Source organism: Vicugna pacos, chromosome 22 (assembly GCF_048564905.1).
Source record: "Vicugna pacos chromosome 22, VicPac4, whole genome shotgun sequence".
NCBI lineage: Eukaryota > Metazoa > Chordata > Mammalia > Artiodactyla > Camelidae > Vicugna > Vicugna pacos.
In genome coordinates this window covers 25,894,670-25,911,929 of record NC_133008.1, presented here as the reverse complement: position 1 = coordinate 25,911,929, position 17,260 = coordinate 25,894,670, and the positions used below count along the sequence as shown (strand labels likewise).

At 52.2% G+C, this 17,260-nt stretch overlaps 1 protein-coding gene across 2 annotated transcripts in view; it reads left to right on the top strand.

Annotated features, from left to right (window-relative positions):
* COL5A3 (collagen type V alpha 3 chain) overlaps positions 1 to 17,260 on the top strand; it is a 35,512-nt gene that overhangs the window by 5,306 nt on the left and 12,946 nt on the right. For both annotated transcript variants that reach the window (XM_072947649.1, XM_072947648.1), the window contains exons 5-41: positions 146 to 250; positions 562 to 714; positions 2,519 to 2,632; positions 2,740 to 2,883; positions 4,117 to 4,164; positions 4,237 to 4,278; positions 4,597 to 4,659; positions 5,230 to 5,304; positions 5,407 to 5,490; positions 5,673 to 5,729; positions 5,821 to 5,874; positions 6,072 to 6,125; positions 6,705 to 6,758; positions 6,841 to 6,894; positions 7,084 to 7,137; positions 7,499 to 7,543; positions 7,652 to 7,705; positions 7,889 to 7,933; positions 8,084 to 8,137; positions 8,272 to 8,316; positions 8,665 to 8,718; positions 8,818 to 8,862; positions 9,007 to 9,060; positions 10,450 to 10,494; positions 10,601 to 10,654; positions 10,798 to 10,905; positions 11,329 to 11,382; positions 13,576 to 13,629; positions 14,501 to 14,545; positions 14,786 to 14,839; positions 14,954 to 14,998; positions 15,382 to 15,435; positions 15,531 to 15,584; positions 15,674 to 15,727; positions 15,860 to 15,967; positions 16,142 to 16,231; positions 16,503 to 16,556. In XM_072947649.1, the coding sequence (XP_072803750.1) occupies positions 146 to 250; positions 562 to 714; positions 2,519 to 2,632; positions 2,740 to 2,883; positions 4,117 to 4,164; positions 4,237 to 4,278; positions 4,597 to 4,659; positions 5,230 to 5,304; positions 5,407 to 5,490; positions 5,673 to 5,729; positions 5,821 to 5,874; positions 6,072 to 6,125; positions 6,705 to 6,758; positions 6,841 to 6,894; positions 7,084 to 7,137; positions 7,499 to 7,543; positions 7,652 to 7,705; positions 7,889 to 7,933; positions 8,084 to 8,137; positions 8,272 to 8,316; positions 8,665 to 8,718; positions 8,818 to 8,862; positions 9,007 to 9,060; positions 10,450 to 10,494; positions 10,601 to 10,654; positions 10,798 to 10,905; positions 11,329 to 11,382; positions 13,576 to 13,629; positions 14,501 to 14,545; positions 14,786 to 14,839; positions 14,954 to 14,998; positions 15,382 to 15,435; positions 15,531 to 15,584; positions 15,674 to 15,727; positions 15,860 to 15,967; positions 16,142 to 16,231; positions 16,503 to 16,556 (2,424 nt within the window). The remainder of the gene's footprint in view (positions 1 to 145; positions 251 to 561; positions 715 to 2,518; positions 2,633 to 2,739; positions 2,884 to 4,116; positions 4,165 to 4,236; positions 4,279 to 4,596; positions 4,660 to 5,229; positions 5,305 to 5,406; positions 5,491 to 5,672; positions 5,730 to 5,820; positions 5,875 to 6,071; positions 6,126 to 6,704; positions 6,759 to 6,840; positions 6,895 to 7,083; positions 7,138 to 7,498; positions 7,544 to 7,651; positions 7,706 to 7,888; positions 7,934 to 8,083; positions 8,138 to 8,271; positions 8,317 to 8,664; positions 8,719 to 8,817; positions 8,863 to 9,006; positions 9,061 to 10,449; positions 10,495 to 10,600; positions 10,655 to 10,797; positions 10,906 to 11,328; positions 11,383 to 13,575; positions 13,630 to 14,500; positions 14,546 to 14,785; positions 14,840 to 14,953; positions 14,999 to 15,381; positions 15,436 to 15,530; positions 15,585 to 15,673; positions 15,728 to 15,859; positions 15,968 to 16,141; positions 16,232 to 16,502; positions 16,557 to 17,260) is intronic.

The window sequence follows — 17,260 nt, the reverse complement described above, 5'->3', positions numbered from 1 at the left end:
GGCAGAGGGATTTCTAGGGCTGTGGTGGAGCCACACTTCCTTACACTTAGGGTGCTTTGGGTGGAAAAATACTAGACCTTAATGCTTGGAATAGGGGCTGGAGTCAGCCTGTGAACCCCTTCCCCGACCCCCACCCTCTCTCCAGGGAGATATTCAGGAGCTGCTGCTAAGTCCAGATCCTCAGGCTGCCTTCCAGGCCTGTGAGAAGCACCTTCCTGGCTGTGACAACCCGGACCCTACAGCCACAGGGGTGAGTGAGGGTCTTGTCCTGGGGTCTCAGGCTGAGTCATCCCTGGCTCCAGGTCTCAGGAATGAGTGAATTCTGAGCTATATCCATGGGGCTGAGCGCGGTCCTAGGCATGAGTCACCTCGGTCTCAGGTCATATAACTGACCTCTGGCTCCAGATCATATGGTTGATCTTGACGCCTGTTCGCAGGGCTGAGTGAACCCTGGCTTTAAAACACAGGACCTATGGACCATGAGCCAGAATGACCCCAGGTGATCTGAGTGATGGGGCCTCCATTCAGGGACGCTGGACTTGACTGAGGTCCTCTTCCCAGGTGCCCCAGGGGGAGCCAGAAACTGCCCCCCGTCGGCGGAAGGGAAAGGGAAAAGGAAAGAAAAAAGGGCGAGGTCGTAAGGGGAAGGGCAGGAAGAAGAAGAATAAGGAAAATTTGGCCCCGAGTCCACCTCCTGGCTCCCTGGAGAATCAGGTAAGGGATCTACGACTTCTCCCCTCTGCTCTTTGACTGGTCCCCACTGATCGCTGGTGCCTCATTCAAGGTCCCAAGTCTCCAGTCCCTGTCTTTTGACTCCTCTCAGTTGACTGACCACTGTTGTGGGGTGGGGAGGCTGGTCCTGTCTTGTGAGCTCTCTCATATCTTCCCCCAACCTCCAGTTCTGGGGGGACTGGAGGGAGGGGGACACACCCAGATGAATACCTTATTATTAGGGGATTCTTGATGAGGGTTACTGTTTAAGGGGAGCCATTAGCTGAGATAAGTGATGGGCTCATTAATATGTCATTGCTTGGGGTTGACTGGTTGGGGTAATTGGTGAGGGTTTTTCATTGGAGGAGCCACTAATTGGGGGGACACTATTTGGACACTCTGATAGAGATCACTGGTTGGGGGGTCACCTGGAGCCAAGGATCAGTTATGTTTGGGGGTCATTGAAGGAGGCCGCTGTTGGTGTTATTGATGTCACCAGCTTAGGGTTAATGGTGGGGGGAGGTCATTGCTGAGGATCACTAGTTGGGGAGGTCAGCAGTGGGGACCATTGACTGGAAGGCACTAGTAGGGTCACCAGTTGGAGTCACTAGTTGGAGGATTAACTTTCAGGGGGTCATGAATGAGATAATTAGTTTGAGAGTCCCTGATGGGTAATTAGTGGAAAGTCACTGATGTGCCATTGGTTAGTGGAATTACTGTTTGGAGCTCATTGGTTGGGGAGCCATAGCTGAGCTCACTCATGGGTATTCATTGTCAGAGGAGCACTGGTTAGGAGGTCTAACTGGTTAGGAGTCACTGGTGGGACTTATTAGTTGGGAGTCACTGGTTAGTACTTATTGTGGAGGGGTCATTGGTTGGGGAGGTCACTGGATGGGAGGGTACTAATTGGAGCCACTGATGGGGGTCATTAACTGGGGAGGGGGCCACTGATGGGTTGGTTACATATGAATACCTGGTGAGAGGCTAGGTATGCTGTGGGTTATTTGTAGGTGTATGGGTCATTGGTTAGGTTCCTTAGCGGGGATCATTGGTCATGGGTCATTAATTGGGGGGGGTCATTAATGGGTCACTGGCTGTAGGAATAATTGGGGGCTATTGATGTTGGTCATTCATTGAGAGGTCATTGTCTAGGTGTCCTGATGTGGCCCATTGGTTGGAGTCCCTAGTTGGAGGGTCACTGATTATAGTACATCAGCTTTCAGCATCAGTGGGAAGAAAGAAGTTATCACTTCAGCCTAGAACAGGGACATCGGGAGTGACCTACCCTTCCTCAGCCCCTTCCTTAGCCCCAGCCCCTCACCTGGGCTACTGCCACCCCCTTTGAACCCACAACCCAGTTCCTCTGCAGCTGTCCAGGCCAGAAGGAGCTGCTACTCCCTCTCTGACGGCAGCCTGGCTGGTTGACCCCTGAGCTCTGCCTTGGGAGTGAACATACGGGATAGGCTTCCGGGAGTCTGGTCCTGAGTGCTGGACATTGACCCTGAGCACTGGGCTCTGGAGCCAGCCCCACTCTGTCTTACAGGCCTCCCAGCCCTGGCCAGCCATGCCCCGCTTCTACACATGAGGGCTCCCCCTGCTGGCTGTCCTGGTCCAGCCAGCACACCTTCACCTCCACCTCCACTGGCCCACCCCTGGACCTATACCCTCTGATGTTTTCAGGGAATCCTTCTCTACCCACCTCCCTAGACTGGGTGCTCCAGCAGGCAGGGCCTATCTCCTCCTTTGCCTTCCTTTTGTCTGGACTTGCCTGACACCAGACCTGATACTCTCTCTGTCCCTGCTCTAGACCTCCACTGACACCCTCAAGACAGAGACTCCAGCTCCAACTCTGCCTCTGCCTCCCACGCCTTTGGTCATCAGCACTACTGTGGCCACTGGTAGCAATGTCACCATCCTAGAGGTTGGTGGGAAGTGGACATGGGGCTGGAAGGGAAGGTCCTGGGGTAGTCGTGGTGGCAGACAATGAGGAGGTCAGGGGCAAATTTTGGTCTGTCCCGTTGTCCTCAGGAGGGCCTGGACTCTGACAGTGGACCTGAACTAGGGACTCTGGAGACTGGGTTAGCCAAAGAAGATGAAGAAGGTGGCCCCACCATGGGCCCCCACTTCCGGGCAGCAGAACAGTCATGGAAGACTCAGTTCCAGATCTTTCCTGTGAGTCTGGGTGGCTGGGGGAATCTAGGTGCAAGGGGAGGGACTCCTGACTGGAGCCACACATGGCCACATTTTCTTTTTTGCTTTCTTTTTATCTTGCCTAGAAATCCTTCCCACCACCCCAGTGCAGTTGACAAATATTTATCTACAGACACTGGGTTAATGCGACAGGCACTGTGCTAATGAATGGCCCTGTGATTAGTGTGATTCAGACTTTTAGTCTGAGCATGTTGAGAAGCCACTTGAGATGGAACATGATCTCACTTAGGAGATTTATAAGCTCTTCCTGGCTGCCGAACTGCATGTGGACTGTAGGGGGAGCCAGAGGGGCAGCAGGGAAACCAGTAGCCTTTGCAACAGAGAGTGGGGACCTGGCTGAGGGTAGTGGTGGTTATGGTGGGGATAGAGAAAAGCAGACAGATTTGGGCCATGCCCCACTTTGCTCTTGCCGCTGGAGGTGGAGAAAGATGCAAAGAGGACTGGGTAGATGCACCATGGCACTATTGGGTAAGATGGGGAAGCCTGAAGGGAGAGCAGGTGGAACATGTCAAGGGTCTCGTTTTTGGATGCCTTACATTGGCAACCCCTATTCAGCTGTCAATGTGGGCGATTTGGTTAGAAAATTCTGGAGTTCAAGGAAGATGGTTTAGGTTGTAGATAAAGACTTGGGGTTCATCAGCAGAGGGATGCTATCTTAGTGAAGCGATTGGATGAGATTACCTAAGAACACAATGCAGACAGAAGGTGGCCCAGGTTCTAGCCTTGGTGTTGGACAGGGAAGAAGGTAAATAATCTTAATCAACTTACCCTGAGTGCCTGTTGTGTGCTAAGCACTGTTTTAACTTCTTCACCTTCCCGTGGGATATGTACAGTCGGCATTCACCCATGGACTTTGCAGGTGAGGCCATAGGAGTTGAATAATTTGCCCAACATCACTTAGCCAGTGAAAGGCAGATCCAGGATTAGGACCCCAGAGCACATGTCAGAGTTCATGCTTTTCACCTTGCTGCAGCATGGCCAGCTTGAAACGCGAGACTGAGTGGCTCAAAACATATTGATTGAAGAAGTACAGCAGAAATAGCTCAGAGGGCGGACTCTACGCGCGCACACGCGCGCGCGTGTGTGTGTGTGTGTGTGTGTGCGTGTGTGTGATGAATGTGATACCAGTCGGATGGGAGCTCTATGTCTGAGTTCCAGGGCTCACACCTCTTTTCTTTCCACCCTCTGCCCCAGGGCACTGGGGAGAAGGGAGAAAAAGGAGAACCGGCTGTGATTGAACAGGTGAGGGTCCCGGGGCTGGAGGAGGGGGAGGGGTCTGGGCTAGATTGGGGGTCACACTCATTTCTCCCCCAGGGGCAACAGTTTGAAGGCCCTCCAGGAACCCCAGGACCCCGAGTGAGTCTTGGCTGCATTCACCTCTTCCTGTCTTTTATTTCCACTTGGGGCATTTGATCCCCTGGGGTGGGGAGTTGGGGTGTAATATTGCCAGGTCATTCAAAGACTGTTGGATATTTGAAACTCGAGGGATGAATCAAAATAGAGATTGAGATGTAAAGTAAGGGGATTTTAAGGTTCAGTATAGTATTGAGAGGCCCGGATGGCTCAGTGATGGGGTAGGAAGATCTGCATGGGATCAGGGTCAGCAGTGGATCGGAAGTTAGCCTCGCTCAGACTCTGCAGTACTCATGACCTTTGTTCCTCTGTTCCCAACAGGGGGTGGTTGGCCCCTCAGGCCCTCCTGGGCCTCCAGGATTCCCTGGTGACCCTGGTCTACCGGTAAGAGACTCCCTCTGGATAACCTTCTGGGGGAGAGAGGTTTCAAGCTGTGGTGCTGAAGTTGGGAGGGTGGCTGGAACCGGAAACATCACCTTGGAGTTGGCACTGACCCCCTTCTGCTCGTCTTTCTCCTTGTCTGAATTATCACTCTGGCTTCTCTTCTGTCCCTGGGGGCCTGTCCCCTGTTTCTTTCCTTCCGTCTCTATCCTTGAGTGTCCTTCATCTCTGTTTTTCTCCCTATGTCTCTGTCTCTTTCTTTATCTCTCTTCTGTCTGTCTCTCTGTTTCTATCTCTTTCGCTTTTTACGACTCTTTCCTCCTCCTTCCATTTCTCTGTCTTTCTCTTGCCCTCTGTCTGCTTTCTCCCTACCTCTATCTTCCCCTGTCTCTCTCTCCTTTCTCTGGCTCTCCCTGCCTCCCTCTGTCCATCTCTCTGCCTTCATCTCTCTCTATCTCTCTCTCCTCCCCTCTATGTTTGTCTCACATCTCCGTTTCTCTCTGTTCCTTCCTGCCTTCATCCTTTCCTCCATCTCTCTGCCTCCATCGGTCTCTTTCTCTCTCCCTCTCTCAGGGCCCTGCTGGCCTCCCAGGAATTCCTGGCATTGATGGAATCCGGGGTTTACCAGGCACTGTGATCATGATGCCGGTAAGAGGAAGCTAGTGTGGCATGGCCTTGGGGGTGGATAGAATTCTGACCCAGGAGGGGGGCCTCTCTTTGTGGCTCCCCTCACTATGAGTTGCCCCTTAGTTCCAGTTTGCAGGAGACTCCCTCAAAGGACCCCCAGTCTCCTTCCAGCAGGCCCAGGCTCAGGCAATACTACAACAGGCTCAGGTGAGTGGAGGACAACTGGGGGACTGACAGCAGGTAAACGGGAGGGTATCAAGAGAATGATAGGGGTGGGAGATAATGAATAGTCAGGAGACAGGTGGGTATTTGTCTCCTGAAGATGTCTTTGTGGGGATGTTGGGAGACTTGTTGGAGACCTGAGGCTCTGTTCCCCTCCTTATCTCCAGCTCTCTATGAAAGGTCCCCCTGGCCCAGTGGGGCTCACAGGACGCCCAGGCCCTGTGGTGAGTAGGGAGGCTTCACAGAGGAGGGGATACATCAGTGGAGAGGGGCGAACTCCCTCTAACTGCACTATGCTGTCTCTCTTCCTGCAAGGGTCTCCCTGGGTATCCAGGTTTGAAAGGAGAGACGGGAGAAATGGGGCCACAGGTGAGACTGGTGAGGGTGGGGATGGGATTGGATGGGAAGGTCTTCTCCTGGGGTTGCAGGATAAAGTGCTAGTTGGGAAAAATGACAAAGAGGTTGGGAGTACCCTTGCAATTACTGCCCTTCCCAGGGAATGATTTAAACTAAGTCCTTCCTCCTTGTTGTTATTCCTTTTCTTCCTCCTTTTCTTTCTCTTCTAGGGTCCCCGAGGCCTTCAGGGACCTCATGGGCCACCTGGCCGAGAGGGAAAGATGGTGAGTGACTCCTTGGTCCTCAGGTCATCCCTTATCCATCTCTCAACATCTCTGACATGAGCCTTAGCTCCGTGCTCCCGGGGTCTGCTGGTGTCATTTGTGGGATAAGACCACTGAGGACAAGTAATGATAGTCCACGGCGGGTGTGGCAAAGGGATCTGTCCAGGTCACAGAGAAAGGGAGGACTTGCCAGAAGGAAAGGTGTTTGAACTGAGATCTGAGGCATAACCAGGGAAACAGGAGAGGAAAGGCATTCCAAGTAGAAAGCACAGCACATGCGAAAGAGAAGACTGGCACGTTGGGGGAAATGATGAACAAGATGGTTCCAGATGGTTTTCAGGGCCATGAGGAACATACAGCAGTGCAATGAATGGAGACTGAAGATGAGGGTTCTTAATTTTTATGATGATGGTAACTTGGACTAGAGAAAGGGCACTTGGGATAAAGAATAATGGATGGGTTTGAAATATATTTGGGAGGTTAAACTGGTACACAGAGAAGCCCCCAGCATGGGATGCTGCATGAGGAAGGTGCTTGATACATGGTAGCAGGTATCTTGATGACGTCACCTCCCCATAGGGCCGCCCAGGAGCAGATGGGGCTCGAGGCCTCCCAGGGGACACAGGACCTAAGGTAGGTGACAGGGCCAGGACTGGGACTTGGAGGGACTGTCAGGGTAGAGGATTCAAGGCTCAGCTGCTGTCTCTTTGTGCAGGGGGACCGGGGATTTGATGGCCTGCCAGGGCTGCCTGGCGAGAAGGGCCAAAGAGTGAGTATCTGAGGCCCCTCCCCCATACTCAAGCCCCCTCCCGGTATTCATTACTCCCTCCCCACCCCCAGTATCAGAGCCTCCGTCCCTGTGTCTCTGTCCTCACCCCACATGACTCATCTCCTTTCCTGAGGTACTGCTCTCCATCCCACCTTTTGACTCTGAACTGCCCTCTGCTCCCCACTCCAGGGTGACTTTGGTCATGTGGGGCAACCTGGTCCCCCGGGAGAGAATGGTGATAAGGTAAGTTTGGAAGAGAGTTAGGGGATGATTTAGAAGCTAGAAAGCCAGAACAAGAGGAGTAGAGCATTCAGGAGACTGGATGAGGGGTGAGGGTCTGCACTGGAGGGTCAGGAGGTCCCAGTAGGGCTCAAAAAGACAGATTGAGAGCTGGGGGTTAGTACTGGAGTTAGGAGGTGAGACTCAGGATTGCAGGCCCAGGATTGGGGTCAGGGGCCTGAACTGAATCACATCTATTCAGGTGCCTGGATCCCGCCACATGCTCTGTCTCTGAGATCCCCTGGGAGGGGCTACCTAGATGAGGGAAGGTGATTCTCCAAGGGTTATACCTCCCCTCTCCCCACGTAATGATGCTTTCCCACAGGGAGCAGAGGGACCTCCAGGGCCCACTGGCCAGGCTGGGGAGCCGGTGAGTATCAGGGACCCCCCGGGCCCCTTGCCTAGCACAGGGGAAGGAGTCAGGATTCACAGGGCCTCAGAGCAGTGATGCTGCAATAATGCTCCTACGTCCTTGCAGGGCCCCCGAGGACTGATTGGCCCTAGAGGCTCCCCTGGCTCCCTGGGACGCCCGGTGAGAATGCCACTGTCTCTCTGCATATCTGTTTGCCCTTTTCTTGCCTTTCTCTCCTCTGCATGTCCATTTCTGTTGCCTGGCTTCTCTGCCTGCTCACCTTTTCACCTGTGCCTCTCAGTGTCTCAGACACAGGCTCCAGTGCATGTGCCTGCCCTGGTCTCACACCCTCTCCTCCCCCAGGGTGTAGTTGGAATCGATGGTGCTCCAGGTGCCAAAGGAAATGTGGTACGTGTTCTGACCCCTGATGCCTTCTGACACTCTGACCCTATGATCATCCATAACCTTGACCACTCCCATGACCCCTCATTTCAACTTCACTGACACCTCAATACAATGATTCTGTTTGGCTTCACAGAACCCTCACTTTCTCCCCAGGGTCCTCCAGGGGAACCAGGCCCTCCAGGACAGCAGGGAAATCCTGGATCTCAGGTTTGAGCTACCTTTCCCAATAATGAAGGGTGGTGGGGCCAGCCAAGGTCATAGACCACTCCTAGCCTCCCCAACCTTTGCACTCACTGCCCCTTTCTCATGCTTCCCTTCTCCCTCTTTTTTGATGTCTTCAGGGAATCCCCGGCCCCCAGGGACCCATTGGCACCCCTGGGGAGAAGGTGAGTGACAGCTCTATCTACCCATCTTCAGATGGAGCTGTGGGTCAAAGACACTTCTAATGAAAGGGGTGTGGGTAGGGAGTCCCCAACCCCAACAAGTCTTTCACACTGTTTTTATATCCCTTGTCTCAATTGTCCCAGAAGCGGAGGATTTCTTAGGCTCAGAGAGGGGAGGGGGCTTGTCCAAGGTCACACAGCAAGTTTGGAAGAGCTGGGGATAGATTTCCTGGCCAGTGGTATCTGTTTTTTCTCTAACCTTGAGGTAGATGCATGTCTGAGTAAAGTTGTTTCTGGTGGAATGCTAGGCTCTGAGCCTCCCTGTCTCCCCCTACTATTCATCGGTTTCAGGGTCCACCTGGAAACCCAGGGATTCCAGGCCTCCCAGGATCCGATGGCCCTCTGGTGAGGACTGAATGCTGGGAGGAGGAAGGAGAAGAGGGAGGGCCTGGGAATCTGGAATGCAAATCAACTTTCTGACAACTTAGAATGTTTTCCTCTCAGGGTCACCCAGGTCACGAGGGCCCGACAGGAGAGAAAGGGGCCCAGGTGAGTGACTTGGAGAGGGGCTGATTTGGGGGTGAAGGTTGGTAGGCAGGGCCAAGAGTCAGGGGCTAATGAGGAGAGAGATGAGGGCACTGGGAACATGGAGGAGAAAAGGGCTGGATGGCAGTAATCTTACCTCTGTCTCAGGGTCCATCAGGATCAGCAGGCCCTCCGGGCTACCCTGGACCTCGGGGTGTGAAGGTAGGTGATACTTGGGGCCTGCAGACAGGGTTGATTCACCAGCATTGACCTCCAGGAGCCGGGTCCATCAGAAATGTCCCCATGTGTGGTGAGAGGAATCAGTCTGCCAGGCAAAGTGTGGTAGGAGTGGGGTTTGGGTCTGAGTGACAATATATAGTAAGGTGTGTGCTACTATGGAGCTGAACAGCCAAAAAGTAGCATTACAGTATAACCGTCACCTTGTGGTTGAGGATAGTTAAACCCACTGGCCGTCAAACTCATTCCACTATGAGCACACACAGCACATCCAAGTCCACGTCAGCACATTGTAGTCAAGCAGAGGATTGTTTTTTCAAGCTCAAACCCAGAGCCACACAATCTACAAGCGCATAAATGCTGGGACAAGCTGAGAGCTGTACTGTACTGCTTACAGATTCATTTTTAACCAAGTGAAGGGACATGGGGACTCACATCTATATGGTAGCCAGGTTTAGTTACATTGTAGCCAAGTACAGGTACCCATTACCGGTGGTCTAAGAACAGAGTTTGGTGGTAGCCAAGAGCCAGCTCTTTACATTTTTGCATTGTAGACAAGCTCAGTTACACTATAACCAAGGAGGTAGCTATACTGCAGCTGGCAACAAAGTCCTGTGGGTGTCCAAACTCAGAGTTCCATTGTAGCCAGGCATGGTTTTATATATTCATACATCATTGAAGGCTGTGTTGTTACTCAGTCTAGTTACTTGGCAACCATGGCCAGAGAACAGCTGTAGCCAAGCTTGGTTGCTTTGTGGTCAATGAATTGCCGTATGGCTAGAGACAGTCATGCTATTGTCAAAACACAGTTATGTTGTATTCAACTACAATTTCATTTCAGTCCCTGAGCTCAGTTATACTGTAGCCAAGTGCAGCTTTTCTCGTGGCCCAAGTCCAGAATTCCATGTGAGCAGCAACTGGGCTTGTACTGAGCAGTCTCACTGTAGCCAAGCACAGACTTGCCTTGTTGCCAGGCACAGAATCGCATTGTAGCCAGCACAATGGGAAACATTCCTTTGCCTTTAGAATGAGGCCGGAGCCTGGAATGTTCATCCTCTCTCTGTTGCCAGAAGGAACTGTGGACACAGTGTCCCTGGGAGATGGGAATCAATTACTCGGAAATTTGGCCTTCCCTGCACACCCCCACACAGATGACCTTGGGAAGCTGCCAGTGGGAAGGGGAGGGGGAGAGGCAGCATCTTGCACACTACACGAGCAGACTTTAGGGAAAGATAATTTCCTCTCTGGCTGCCCCTGCCCTCCTCCAGTCCCACATCCTTTTGGGACTGTTCTGGCTATTTCAGGGCAGGGGACTGAGTTTAGGGCCCTTCTGAAACAGGGAGGGGAACTGAAAGCTTTTTAAAATTTTTTCAGGGTACCTCTGGCAACCGAGGCCTCCAGGGGGAGAAAGGAGAGAAGGTGAGAAGGGAAGGGATTCCTTGGGAGCAGAGCCTTAATAATGGGGCTCTGGCTGTGCCCCTTCTCTGAACCCCGACCTCTGATCTCCGTACTATCTTCCACCCAGGGAGAAGATGGCTTCCCAGGCTTCAAGGGTGATGTGGGGCTTAAAGGTGATCGGGTAAGACAATCTCTAGAGGACGGGCCTGGTGGATCTGGGGGACTTGTGAAAGACAGGGAGGGGTGAGCAGAGGCTAAGATGGGGGTCAGTGGGAGCAGAAGTGACAAAGGGGCTGATATCAGGGCTTCTCCTTTCTATTCCAGGGGCACCCTGGACCCCCAGGTCCTCGGGGAGAGGATGGTCCTGAAGGGCTGAAGGGGCAGGAGGGGCTGGCTGGTGAAGAGGGGCCCCCAGGTTTAGCTGGGGAGAAGGTGAGTGGACCTGGTCACCTCCTCCAGTCTATACCAGCTTCCCTTCCTGCAGTCAAGATATTCCCTGGCCCTTTGCCTTCTGCCCTCTGCTCTTTTATCTCCAACTTCAGAAGGCCATCAGCTCCTTCAGTTCCTCAGCTCAGCTTTACAGAGCAATTCCATGCACATTATCTATGTTTGCCCCCACAACCACTACAGGCAACAGGCATTTTTACACCCATTTTACAGACAAGGAAAATGAGATTAGAAATGCTTGAGTGAGCTGCCCAAGGACATGCCCCTAGCAGGCAGGAGCCAGGACTTGAGCTTATGTTCCCTGATTCCCACACCACTACCCCTGCCATCATGCCCCAGATATCCTGCCCCTCCCCCACCGACCTCTAGGTTGCAATCTCTGACCTTTGTCCTATAATCTCTCTGCAGGGCAAGCTTGGGGTGCCGGGTCTCCCAGGTTATCCAGGACGTCCAGGCCCTAAGGTCAGAAGCTAGGAAGAGGGTGGTGGGCAAAGGCAGAGGGTTCAGAGACTGAAAAACATCTGGGGGTCTGTGCTATGGTCTGGGGGTGAGAGCTGTCCATCCCATGGGTCATTGAGGGCATAAGATGTGAGCTTTGGCATCAGACAAACTTGGGCTTAAATACCCAATCCTTACCTGCTAAGTAAACTTGAACGAGTCTCTTGAGTCCGTTTTATCAGTTGCAAAATGGAGATATCAACAGTATCTACCTCACCAATTTGAATATAATAATGTTGATGATTTTGATAATAAAACTGTTGGATCTTTCTTATTTGGTATGATTGAGGTTCAAACAAAAAGCCAGCAGGGAGGAGAATCATAAAAAATACACATCTTACATCTCTTAAATTAATTATAACTTACAATAAAATGTAATTAAGTAAAAATGTGCATTTGGTTGCCAATATTTTGAGGGATGAGGTTATTGATAAGCATGTCTTTCTGCCAAAGTCACACCCATATTACATCACAGATGATTTACACTTTGTGTTTATATAAAGTGGAGCAGAAACTTAAAGACACTTGAAAGGAAATCTGAGTATAGAGTCTTTCCAGAATTCCACACCTTTGCCAACTTGATCTGGCACAGGTATCTTTCCCATGCCTAATTTGACAGTGATTTTTTTTTGTAGTGACTTCCCTTTATATCAAGTTTTTTCCATTTAACTTAGATTTGATAAATATCTTTCTTTTTATTTTTTTCATCATTTTTGGTAAACTTTCACTAAGTCCCATGACTCCAATAGCAAGGTCAACTGACATAAACAAGTCACTGAAACTAAGAGCTAAACTCAGCCTGTTGGAGCAGAAGTTCAAGGGAGTTAGAACAGAGCCTCCAAGCCAAGACTGATCAGTGTGTCTCGGGCATCAAGCAATGAATACATTACAGGAGGCTTGGTGTGTCAGTTAAGTTGAGGTCAGTGTCCTAGGCAGCTGGAGCTGCTGCAACAAAAATACCTTAGGCTGGATGGTTTAAACAACAGAAATTTGTTCTGAAGGCTGGAAGACTAAGGTCAGAGTGCCAGCATGATTGGCTTCTGGCGAGGGCTGTTTTCCTGGTTTGTAGATGGCTGTTTTCTGTCTCTGTCTTCACATGGTAGGGGGAGAGGGAGAGAGAGGGAGAGAGGGAGAAATCTAGTCTCTTCTCTTCTAAAATGGGCACTAATCTCATTCATGAGGGCCCCACCCCCATGACCTACTTATTTCCCAAAGACCTCACCTCCAAATATTATCATACTAGGGATAGGGGCTTCAACATATGAATTTTTGGAGGACACATTCAGTTCTTTGCAGTTAGTAATAATCAGCATGAATAACAAAAATGACAGCTAACATTTCTTGAGCACATACAGTGTGCCAAGTACTTTGTTAAAAAAAAAAAAAACACTTTCTATACATTTCCCACTTAATCCTCACCAAAACCTTGTGAGGGAGGTATTGTTGGTACCCCCAGGGTACAAATAAGGAGACTGATGCTCAGAGAGGTTAAGCCATTTGTCCAAGGCCACACAGCTAGTCCAGTGGTGGATCTAGGATTCAAAACACAGTGAGGGGTGACAGGGATATCAGAGTCTGTGACGTCTTCCCCCAGGTCGAGGGAGGATGCCTCCAAGATGGTAAGTGCTGCTGTGCGCCAGGCAGTGGGGAATAAGACCAGAGCACTAGATCCTAGTCATTGAATAGGTGAGCAAGTGAACAAGGCCATTTCAATATGAATATTATGGGGAAAACAAAACAGGACAATGTGATAGAGCATGACTTGAGGATGTGATGGTCAGGATGGTGGCAGAAGGCTTCTCTAGCAGGTGACATCTGAATGACGTCTAAATGATGAGGAGTAGCAACCCTATGGGCATCTGAGAGCAGAGCACATTAGGCAAAGGCAGCCAATGCGATGGCCCTGAGGCAGAAGTGTGCTGGTGCCTGAGTAGCATTAAAGAGGATAGTGTGGCTGGAATGGGTCAACAAGGTGGGGGGGAGAAGAGGAGGGTGGAGGGCTGCCTTGGAGGAGGCTGGGGCTGGAGGGATCAAAGAAGCTTCTGGAATCAATGATCTGGAAATGCCTGAGAGGATGGGGTGGCTGAATGGGGTGAGGGGCCAACATTGCCCACTACCCGTCACCTTCATTTTGTCTCTCTCATTCTCTTGGCCTAGGGATCTATTGGCTTTCCTGGACCCCTGGGACCATTAGGAGAGAAAGGGAAACGGGTGAGTCATGATCCAGGGGTGAGGGGAGAAGGGGTCTTGTATGAAAGGGGAAGAGCATGTGTGGCTGTGCATCATGGCAGGTGGGGCCCTGGGTGGCTGTGTCTATGCCTGGAAGCACTTGTGTGCATACATAGTCCCATGTGCAATGCAGGGCACATGTAGGTGATCTCACTGGGCACTACAGCACACGTGTGCATGTGCACCCCATGTGCTTCTTGGTGCAGAACACATGCAGTCTGAGTGCTGCAGCCGAGGGGCTTGTGACCAGGTGAACAAGGGCACCTGCTGCATGTACACTGTGTGACCGTGGGCATAAATGTGTGAGGGGCATGTTGATGTGTGTGACAGAATAAGGAAATACACATATGTGTGTTTCTGCGTACATGTGTAGCTGAGTCAGTGGACATGTGTGGAAGCCCATGAGTGTACATATACTGTTGTATTTATCAAGACTGTGTCCTCACATGGATCCATGCATGTATGTGTTTACATTGGGTATACACATGTGCAAGGGACATACTACATGGCATGACAAGCTCCTTGTGTCGACCTGAGGCTGTGATTGCCCCTTGTGTGCCTTGATGGCATGTAGTCACACGTGCATACCATGCAGCTGTGATAAATAAGTGTCCATGTGAGTGAACACGCTTGTATGTGTGGACCTTATAGGTACAACATACATATAATTGGGTGTTTATGAACTTTGTGTGGTTGCATGTGTAAGTTGTATTTACATGTGTGTGTGAATGAAAGGCTTGTGAGTGAATGAGTGGCAGACGTCCTTCCAGGTCTCTGACTGGGTGCATTTGTGTGTTTGTGTCTTTGCATCATGAGTCTTTTCTGCTTCCCCCTCACCTGATTTATGTTCCAGGGGAAGGCAGGGCAGCCAGGCCTGGAAGGAGAGCGGGGACCACCAGTAAGAAAATGGAGAGCTCGCCTCACCCCACTGGGCTGTAGTGGGGCAGGGCTGGAAGGAGGGGTAGCGAGAGGGGAGGTGGTGGGGAGGTCTTGAGCAGGTGGGAAGAGGGTTTGGGTTAAGTCGGTGTCCCTGGTGTGACAAGAGGTGGTCACAGAGGTAGGAAACCTGGAAGACTTGGCCTCATCTCCTGGATTCCCCCACCCTCTCACTTCTAACCTTTGCTTCTTTTCTACTCAGGGCTCCCGTGGAGAGAGGGGGCAACCAGGTGCCACGGGGCAGCCAGGCCCCAAGGTATGGGGTGGGTGGGCAGTCAGGTCCCCCCATGCAGGCTCTCTGCCCCAGGCCCACCCAGTCCCTTCCTGTTGAGTATGTTCTGTAGCCTGAGTCTCATTCACTCTCTCTTAGGGTGATGTGGGCCAGGACGGAGCCCCTGGGTTCCCTGGAGAAAAGGTGAGTGAGTGTGAGTGAGTGTGTGTGTGTGTGTGTGTGTGTGTGATTTGGGGTGGGAGACAAGCCCAGAAAATGGGGAGACATTATAACACAGAATGTGAAAAGAGCAAGACTCTGAAGTAGAGAGCTGTGAGTTCAAGTCCTAGCTCTGCCCCCACTCCCCTGCTATTGGGCAAGTCACTTAATTTCATTGTGCCTCAGTTTCCCCTTCTATAAAATGGGAGTAACCACAGTCCCCCATCCCAACGGACTGCAGTGGCAATGAAATGACTTCCTGTGTGTACAATGTCCAGCCTGCAGGAGGTGCCTACGTTGCTTCTTTTCATCGTGTGGGACTTGGGCAGACAGGAGGGATGACATAATGGCTTCTGCTTCCATTTCAGGGCCTCCCAGGTCTGCAAGGCCCTCCTGGGTTCTCTGGACCAAAGGGTCCCCCTGTAAGTGAGCTCACCTTGCTTGAGTGGGGAAGGCGAGCCAGGCAGTGGGAAGACACCGTATTTGTGCTTCAACTCTCTCCCATTTTGTCCCTCAGGGCCCCCAGGGGAAAGACGGGCGACCTGGGCACCCTGGACAGAGAGGAGAATTGGTGAGCAAACTCTTGACCTCTGACCCCTGAACCCATTAGGCTCTGCATTCTTCCCCTCCATGATACCCCCTTTGCATGTTTCTCCTCAGGGCTTCCAAGGTCAGACAGGCCCACCTGGACCAGCTGGTGTTGTGGGTCCTCAGGTCAGAGTGGACCCCTCAAGTTTCCCCAGTTTTGCACCAGTTGGGGGATATCTGGGAGGGGGTGGACCTCAGATAGACCCCCACCCCAACCCTAACACACCTCTCTTCAAGATAAGCCTTCTTCTTCTCCAGGGCAAGACAGGAGAAGCAGGGCCTCTGGGTGAAAGGGGGCCTCCAGGCCCCCCTGGGCCTCCTGGTGAACAAGGTCTTCCAGGTCTGGAGGGCAGAGAGGGGGCCAAGGTGAGACCCTGCCCCATGGGAGATCTTGTCAAGGGGCCCCAAAGTCCCTGGATGGTCCCACGCCACCTCCAGACTGAGAATCAGCCCCGTGGGGGTGGGGGCCCAGACTCGCAGATTAGGAGGAGACACCCCCTTCTCTGAAGCCTGACCCCCCCCTCCTCTGCACTCCTGCAGGGGGACCTAGGACCACTGGGACCCCTTGGGAAGGAAGGACCACCTGGACCCAGGGGCTTCCCTGGTCCCCAAGGAGCCCAGGGGGACCCAGTGAGTATGGTTTGGAGCCCCTCCTGCATGTGGCTGGGCTGAAACAGAGAAGGAAGTGGGGGGTGGCCAGGACAGGGACATGGCCATGGTATCTTGGGCAGGGGCAACCTTGAGAGTAAAAGGACGGCTACAAGAGGGGACAAGAGGCCTGGGGGGGACAGATCCCTGAACCTCAGCGCCTGGGAAGGGGTGGGAACTCAGTCCCCCAGAGTGAAGACAGGACCTGGGGGCACCTTTGGGGGTCTCAACTGTGAATCATCTTCTCCTGCAGGGACCTACTGGTTTGAAGGGTGATAAGGGCCCCCCAGGCCCCATTGGGGCCAACGTAAGTGTAAACCCATCTGCTGGGGTTGGGGGGCAGGGAGTGGACGGAGAGGGGTAGGATGGAGAGGCCCCAGGGTACCCAGGAAGCTGGGCATTGTCATGATTTAAGTCCACTATTCTGGGAGCCAAACAAGCCTGGCTCAAGCCCGGCTCAAGCCCAGCTCTGCAGATCACTGGCCGGGCAGCCGTGTCACTCCACGAGCCTCAGTCTCCTTGTCGGTAAAACAGTCCCCTCTCCCAGATGATCATAAATCTCAATGAGATGATCCTTTGGACATATATTCAAACTCCGTTCCAGACATCAGCATTTAAAAACCTCCTTTGTCCTGGAGTTTATAACCTAGTCAGGGAGAGAAGGAATCAGCGGTGATGAATGCCGCAAAGGAAAATAGCACAGAGAAGGGGGAGCAGGGGAGAATTTTTGAAATAAGCTGGCCTGGGAAAGCCTCCTGAGAAGGTGACATTTGATCTGGGAGCTGAAGGAGGTGAGGGAGGAGCTATGTGGATGCCTAGGGGAAGGGTGTGCCAGGCAGAAGGAGCAGCATGTGCAAAGTCCCGAGGCTGGAGGAAACAGAGGAGGCTAGTGTGGCTGGAGGGGAGTGAGCGAGGGTGAGTGGGAGGAGGTGAGGGCAGAGAGGAGATGGGGTAGGTCGTGCAGGGTTTTATGGGTTTCCAGGAGAAGTCTTTTTCTCCAAGTAAGATGGG